At 35.1% G+C, this 8,875-nt stretch overlaps 1 protein-coding gene across 1 annotated transcript in view; it reads right to left on the bottom strand.

The window, feature by feature from the left end:
• The window catches only part of SLIT2 (slit homolog 2 (Drosophila)), a gene marked incomplete at its 5' end in the record, with an annotated part of 98,222 nt that extends 95,083 nt beyond the window's left edge, over positions 1 to 3,139 (bottom strand). Inside the window, one exon of the mRNA XM_010142319.1 lies at positions 3,026 to 3,139. Within this exon, the coding sequence (XP_010140621.1) occupies positions 3,026 to 3,139 (114 nt within the window). The remainder of the gene's footprint in view (positions 1 to 3,025) is intronic.
• Between the last annotated feature and the right edge of the window lie 5,736 nt (positions 3,140 to 8,875).

Below are 8,875 nucleotides of genomic sequence, written 5' to 3'. Positions count from 1 at the left end.
CCCTTTCGAAACAAAAAGCATTTAGTTTTTTCCTTTTTTTTAAAGCATAAAATCTAATTTGTGCTCATTTTGAGTAAATTTTTAAGTACACTCTGATCCTGTAACACAGAAAGGTAAATGCATAGCACTCCAAACAGGACTGGGCTATACACCTCCACATTAACCAAGCAATTAGTTACTGGTGCAACGTGCTGCATTTTACCTTTGTGTGCTTACTCATTCCCCGTCCTATATGTTTTCTTCACTGTGCATAAGGGATCTCCCCTGTGTGCTCTTAGGGGTACAGAAACAAAGAGAAGAATAATCAAAAGAAGAAGAAAAAGGGACAGTTACGGCCTTTATCAAAACATAACAAAAATGAAGCAACAAAAAACGGCCAAGTGGATGTATTCACAAAAGCTGTCTTATTGAATAAATGGCAAACAATAAACCTTGCCAGGATTTTCTTACAAAGTCCACATGGAAAATGACAGCTCCCATAGCTCTTCCTGCATAACTTCTTACAAGGTTTTTAAATCATATCTTTTCAATGAAGGGAATGGAAATCAGTACATATTTCTGTTACGTTAGCTGTTTAAAGAAGGTGTTACCTCAAACGTTTTAATTTTGCTATTTTGTATATATGACCTATTAATTTATTTTTGAAAGGGTACAGAAAAGAATTAGAAGTAGGCAGAAGGGATACATAAGGAATTAAATTATTTTCATACCTATTTCTATGTAATGATGAGAACACTTGATTTCATTACAAGATGCAATTAAAAACCAAAGTTGGCTCAATACTTTTACCTAAGAGTTACATACTATTGCAAAGAGCGTGATGACTGATTTTTTTATTTTTCATTTCTTAGATACTTCTGTTAATATGACAGCACTATATATTTTCCCATAGTCTGTTTCCCCACTACAACAGATCTTCTCTTAAAAAAAAAAAAGAGAGAGAGAAAGAGAAAAAGGAAAATTAAAATCACACAGAAGCTCGCAGGGAGGCTTATACCTATAACCGCTTTCGTCTTTCAGAATTGTCCAGATTTCAGGTTGATTTTGTACCTTTAACATTAGCAGCCTCTAAGTTTCTGCAATTATTTAACCAATATGGTAAGACTTGTTAGTTTGGTAAACATTTCAAACTGACACTAAACAGGATTACAGCCTATTTAAAAGCTTTATTATACTTGTACTTTGAAGTAATAGACACATTCTGTGTTTAGACAGAATAATGAATCCCAAAATAAAACAAACTATGTAGTCTAATTTGCTACTCAGTGCATATACAGTATGGTCTGATCTACCTATATTTCATTCTTTAAGCCATATTGGAAAAGAAGCTGAATTAGATACAAAATCTTCAGTACTGTTTGAAATATCTTTCTGAATTCTTTGAAAAATTAATCTTTACATCATTGCTTATTGGGTAACATAATTCAAGATTGTGAACATTTAGTTGTACCTTTGAACAATGTTAATATTCTATATATGTTCATTCACAAAATTCTAACTACCTACTTTTTCATCAGACTATTATTTTAACAGATCTTTTTCCCTTCTTGCATTCAGTGAAATTGATGTGAAAGTTTTACCACTGACTTCAACCCCTAAGATGATCTTATTAGAACACTAAAAATGGCAAGCATTAAAAAATGCAGAAAATATTTGATTTTTAAAAAAGTACTCATTCAACGCTCTCACTTGTAAAGAAAGACTTCTATTAAAAATAAAATAATCAGATTAAGCCATCACTGGAAAAGTTATTTGGTCATATATGAGTTCCAAAGATAAAAATCTCACAGAACATCAGAACATTTACTGACAGACAACTGACAACTCATCAACTTCACAACCAGATGTAATCTTGAAACTACAGTACATTTTACATGGCTTTATACCAGAAAGCTAACAACAGGCTTGTTATTCTATGATGACAAAGTAAAAAAAAAAAAAAACCCAAAACCAAAAAAACCCCCCTCAAACCTAGCTGTCAGATTCATTCACTCATATGTAAGATCAACTATTGCTTAATAAAAAGCTTTACTACCAGCAGCGCTCAAATTCTTTAGTTACTTGGACATACAGATACTATCTATTGACAGAGAAGCTTCTTCACTTCAGAACATGAAAAAAAGCTCTCCCTTACCCTCCTCAAGCTGTTGTGATTTACCAAGCGTGACTCAAACTAACATGAAGCAACTCACTGATGCAGAAAGTGTTCCACTTCTCTTAATGTAGAAAGCCCAGAAAAAAAAGTGACATTTTGACTGACAGAGCAAATATTTCCGGAATGCGTCCTGTGCCTCAGATACTTTGGGAACTGAGGCACTTTGCTCATTACAGTAACTGTTTTCAGGTCAGGGGTCACTGATGATAATTCTGTTACCTTTAACCTCACTGATGGCCAGTTTGAGAAAAAAAGTATGCAAAAGAGCACTGCAATACTAACCTTCAGTGACACAAAAAAGGGTATTTGTCTACACACATATATACATCTATACACATAAAATTTTAAACTTTTTAAAAAAAAAAATTAATGTGGACATGTTAAACATCTTATCACCTAATTGTAGTGTTTGATAGAAAAGTGCCTCTTTGAAAACAGACAGACAGTCCAATACATAGTATATTGTTCCTTAAGCAGTCTGAAAGATCAAATTGATGTCAGAGAACACAACAAAGGCAATCCGGACAATGTTAAGTGCTTCAACCGTGATGGATTTGCAAAATTAATTGGCTTCACTAATACTGCCCCCCCATTTTAAAAAGAAATATATCATTTTCTTACAGCATCTGCCATCTGCGATTTGTAATTTTTTTTTTTTAATTGTGTTTAATGGCAGTCGGGCAGAGTACAGGAATATCTCTGCCTCTCCACATTTTTTACCATTTTCTAGCACATTGCTGTGGATTATTTTAAAACATCTTTTCACCAGACTATCCTGACACCAGGCTGCAGCTTACAGATAAGCTTTTACACGAGCGCTCCCCAGACACTGAGCTCTTGCTACAAGTAAGAGATACAAGGAATACTCACAGCACTTCCAGGTCGCGCAGAGCCCTGAACGCCCCATCTTCAATACAGCTGATCTGGTTGTAATCCAGTTGCCTGTTAAACAGATTAGGGATGCATTTGTAAGGGAGACGAGCGCTGGCAGCGTGGCGTTAGTTAGGTGCACAGGAAGCCTCCCGAAGGGCCGGCACAGCTAGGCCATGCTACTGAAATGCTCTCGCAAATACGCCCGCACGCTCGAGGCTGTCACACAGCTTGCTGGCCTGGATGCTGCCACAGAAATCCCTTTTTGTTCTGAACTGTCTGCGCAAAACAGCAGCGCTGGGAAAGCTCCAGTAAATAATAACCGCACCTTATATTAAATGCCAAAGGAATGCAATTTCATTACATCAAGAAAAGCTATCCATTAAAAGCTCTCAGCGTCATCTTGCTGAAACAATTTCATTAAGGTAAAGGACGGTAAATCACTTAATGTCACATGCATCCCCTCGGTGACCTAACAGAATCCATTTATCAGAGCAGCCCAGCTGCATGTTAATTCTACCCGCCGCAGTGGGGACCAGCGAGAGACACCACTTTTAGGGGTCTCTCCGCGTGTGTGCATGCCTGGACCAGGTGGGAGGTGGCAGGGATGTGGGGGACCATTTAGAATAATTACCTTCTAGTGTATTTCTGTATGTAGAAATAATAGTGCTCAAGGTATTTACATACTTGGTTACTTATCTCCTTTAATTCTGCTCCAAACAAAACTAGTATTTCTGCTGTAACCTTCAGTATGCAGTTTTCTATGTGCTTTGTGCTCTCTGCAATTATATGCAGATTGGATATTGTAACGAAGCACTTGAATTCTGTACATAAAACTCAGCAATCCATCCCATACATTATTAATCTTTAAGAATTAAGTTATGAAAAATTCACATTCATTTCTCTGAAGAATATTATTACCTTTTCAATTCAGAACATTGATACAGCACACATTTCCCAATTAAAAAAAGTCTTCTGAAATCAACAGCCACGCAAATACAAAATCCAAGTTTCTCCACTGATAAAATCTTTTCCTATAAACACTGCCATACATCTTTTGCTTTTCAGGGCATGACTTGCAAAGCAAAGATGATGCAACCTCACTTTAAACAACCAGAAGATTTTCTCCAAGCTGGTAACTTGTCAGTGTCAGGTGAAATGTATGAGTAAATGTGTGTGAACAAAACCAAGAAAATTTACAAAATACAAATGAACTCTGCCCTTCTGTCTTCAATTATATATTAGCTAGCAGGACTAATAAGGCTTTTACTAAAGCATTTTCTATGATTCTTCTGAATCTATGATAATGTTTTTCTTTATTAATAAAACATCATGCCCACTGTTGAATGTGACGTATCAACTTCTATAAACTTCTAGTTGTATCCACGTTTTTCATCTGCATTACTACTACACAGGAATTAAAATATTTTCATAACTATGACAGTGTCTGTGTTTCTGTGTACTGAAAGCTAAATGCAAACTGTCATTTTCTGAATATGATGATCTTTAATCATTTTGGTGCAAAGTTACCGCACCAGTGCTGCAGTGTTGGAAAATTTAAGCCTTCTTTCCCAGTCTCCTTCAATTTTTATTAATGAATTTCATTTAACAATTAAGTTAATAGCCTTTTCATTTTAAAGAGGTAAAATATATATACACAGTACAATTATCTAACCTCTTGAACAATTTATCAAAGCTATTTAAATTAGTACAATGGCATGAAATGTTACCCTTGACACGATACAAAAGAGAAATTGTTTCCAGACAAATTGGAAAAATCTTTTAATGCCATCAAATTTGCCTAATGCAGTCTGCAGGTTAATCTGTAAAAGGGTGAGCTGTATGTTTGCCCATATCTTATTATCCTTAGCTGTCAATGTATAAATCAGTGCTGACACAGCTTCTGCTAAATCATCCGTATTATACACAAAGGAAAATCTTTTAACAGTAGAGAAAGCACTTGAGCAATTCATGTCCTACACACAGCAGTTGGGGCACACTCAAAAACTTTTGGACTTCTTCCTTTAATGAGTCACTGTGGCCACTACCTTAGTGAAGGGTGAGTTGTTTTCATTCAAATCTTCTTACCACAAAGATTACTTTGTTTGCACTGAACTAATTAGTTGGTTTCAGTTTGGGCAAAGGGAATTTTGCAGGTGGGAGAGGAGAAATATTTCCAAGTTTTGCAAAGTATTGTCTTTGAAAGATACTACCATCTTTATGTTTTAGATGATCTTCCATCAGTTATGACCATGATACCAAATGATCAGACACACACCACAAAGAAGAACTGGCACGATACATGTTTTTTAACCTATGAAAGGTACACAATTTTGAAAACTGTGTGCCTGGCTCGAACAGCTATTTATGGTATTTGTGTTAAGGTAAAATATCAACTGCATATATAATCCAAACAGAAAGTTAGACAATATTCACAACCAGTATATCATTAACTTATGATCTCCCTTTAACAGATACACCAAAGCAATATGTATTTTTTTTTAATATGACGAGTCCCCGACTGAAAGTTTGGTGAGTGCTACGACATAAGACATAAGCAAGAATACTAGAGAAAAAAAGCACATACTTCTCTAACTTTAAGTTATGTTTTATAATTCGGTTTTAGTGGAATGACTTTCAAAACCACACATAAAAATCTAAAAAACTAGAATGAAACTTTTCTCACCACTAAGTTATTGAGCATACCAATAATCTTAACTCCACTTTAGAAACCTTTCTTTTTCTCTGGGAGTTTCTCTTCTTCTTGTCAAATAATTAAAACATCCTGAGAACAGAAGTTGATCACACTTGAACCAGCAACTCCGGCCCATCCTCACCGTTCCCCTCTCCCCAGACTCTCTTCATTAACTTCCCTGCCTCCGCCCCCATCTCCATGTTGAGCCTTTTCTATGTGGGATCTCCCCCTCGCTTTGGGAAGCTGTTCCTTTCTGCCCCTCCTTCCACAGAGCAGCTGATTACCTTTCTTTGGCAGTGCCGCTCCTGTGAAGCTCATAAAATGCCACACGTCAGCTGTCACATTCAAAATCTTTCTGTTGTCGCAGAGAATTAATTAGGTTTTGGACCTGTATCTGCAGGATTACCTGGGTATTTCATATATTTACTAATCCGCTGCTATTTAAAATTTTAGTGTTTATGTGAGTTTGACTACAAGAACTAGCAAAAACTAAAAAAAAAAAAAAAAAAAAAAAAAAAAAAAAAAAAAAACATTTAACTAACAAGAAAATGAATGCACTAAAATGTTGTTTATTTATTGCTTTTGCTGATACATCTTACACTGTAGAAACACTGCAGAAACATTGTAGAAACACACTGCTTTTATTTTCTTCCATTTTAACATTTGTTGTCTACCAGATAATAATAAATAAATATCTAAAAATAAACCTTGTTATCCTACAAGAAGAGCATTTAATGACTAACAGAAGACATCGAATACATTTGAAAGCTACTACCCTCATACAGAAAAAGACTGTTATCTGACTCTGGCAAGAAAAACCTTTTTTACTCATTCCTAGAGGCTGTGATGAAATTCGGGACAATTCTGTCAGTCTGCCTGCTTTAGTCCCCTGTTCATCATGGCGTGAGGACACTTTGTGGTCCCATGCAAGAGAGGTACTGTGCAGCTTTACCTTCTCCTTTGTTCTGAAATAATTACATTCTCCTCGTGTAACAACTTAATGGTAAATTTTGTTTAAGAAATTGTCAGAAAAAGCCAGAAGCCTTTCGAGATCCCTACAGTAGCTTCACCCAAGTAAAACATTTAGAAAATGTTTCCAGTTTTAGCACATTGTATGCTGGATTTCATATCACTGTTACTTGGGGAAAGAACAGTGTGCATGAGATTTATCACTGCAATACAATTTTTGGAAACGATCACTGTTTTTAATGTCTCCTTGTATTTTTTACAACAGAACGGAGTTATGTTTCCTATTTCTCAACTCCCTGCTCAATATCAAGAGGAATCAATAATTTCAGAGGCATTAATTGAGAAAGATGTAACAAAATAATGTAAGAATTTTTTCTAAGTTTTCAGCAAACTTCAGAGGACTGCTTGCTTCCCATGACTATTGCTATTTATTGTGATTATTCTTTCATTTGTAATTCAAGTGTTTTTTCCTACTTGCTGTTTATTTTGCTAATGTAGTTATTTTGGTCTTTGTTAAATTTTCCCTGTACGCATTTTGAATGAATAATTTTTTCCCCCTAAGTAGCATAGGATTAACCCTTTTCTTTTATTAAAAAATTAAAAAGCAAGACTTGCAATAGTTCCAAGTAAGGCATACCTGCTGAATAAACTAGAAGAAAGGAAGAGCAGATCTATAGTTCAATTGCTCCATCCCATCACTTTAGCACTTTACTAAAACCAAAGTATCTTCCAGAAGCAAAATAATTAAAAAAAAGTCAAAATGAAACGAAGAATGCCATGAAAAGGAGGATGAACGATCTAGAAGTTATGTGATGCAAAGACATCGGTATGACTTCCCAGCAATAATGCAACTTACCAGTTTGATGACAAACAGTATCAACACAACTACAGCATGGGAGGTAAATATGTTCCTGTTCTAGCATGGAAGCCATATTAAACACATATCCCATGGAAGTTCTGTTAGGGTGGTTAAATATTACTGAGAAAAATCTTTTTATGAGTAGAACCATTTCTACGTAGTTACTCTACGTATCAACAAACCTCTCTATGACATCACTGCATCTCCCTCTTTAGTAACGAAGAGGCAGTCTCTCTTTCCAAACTAGTGTAGATACAAAAGGGCCTAAAGGCTCCTGAGAATCCACTTAACTCTTCCATGGGAACAGAATCATAAATTAATTTTTAAAACAAAAAAACCCAACCAAGCAAATCCAAAAAACAGATAAAACTGAATTCAAGTGTTCCTATCACAATTTATCAACTCGGTTCAAAATAATCTTCTACCTCAATTTGCTCCGTATTAGCACAGAAAAATCTATAGGATTAAAATAACAACCACAGCATAAACCACATAAACCACAGCAATATTCAGTACTTTTCCCAGTAAAAACATAGATCATTTTTTTCCATTTTTCATTAGGGTAAATTCAGATACCAGATAAAATTTGGCATAACTATTGGTACTTGACTTAGTAGATGAAATCACACCTAATTTAGCTGCCTAGGTTTTACTCATCTAACTTATTGTCACTCAAATAAGTATCTATCTACTTCAGATAGATTTTTAGATTCTACCTATTTTAACCTTTTCCTCAGTTCAAGTGCCAAAAAAAACCCAAAAAGACTTGTGAGGAAGTTCAGAGATTTCTGACTTGAAACTCGTCTTCAAAGACAGGTACTCCACTTGATTTTAAAACATAATTGAATGTAACATTTCATAAATTACTTGGTTGCTAAAAAACAAACTGTTTTCAGCAGGCCAAATTTTAGGAAACTAGTCTGTAATGAAAGCAACGGTTTCAAGAAATAGTATTGAAATGCTATTTAATTAAACAGCCAGCAAGAAAAATTTTTTGTCCCCCAAACTCCCAAGAGTTTTAGGAGGCACTAAAAAGAGGTACCTATTATTTTCTTCATTCCTTCACAGCTGTTTTTGACTTTAATAAAAATCTTAATTATACACTGAATATATTTCGCTAACATCCTGTGAAAATTCTCTTGATGTATACTTGAAATGCAGGTGGCTGAAGAGACTAGCAGTTGAATTAAGATTCCCAGCAAGAACAAGCATGAGAAATATGTCCATTCTAAAATATTAAAGCATGTCTTAGACAAGCAATGCATTTAGATTAACGCTTGAACAGATGAGAAAACAAATATACTTCCAGTTGCAGAGGAGAAATCAG

Source organism: Buceros rhinoceros, unplaced genomic scaffold, assembly GCF_000710305.1.
Source record: "Buceros rhinoceros silvestris isolate BGI_N320 unplaced genomic scaffold, ASM71030v1 scaffold7068, whole genome shotgun sequence".
In the NCBI taxonomy this organism is placed as follows: Eukaryota; Metazoa; Chordata; class Aves; order Bucerotiformes; family Bucerotidae; genus Buceros; species Buceros rhinoceros.
The sequence above is the reverse complement of the archived record's forward strand: the minus strand, read 5'-3'. Positions and strand labels throughout refer to the sequence as shown.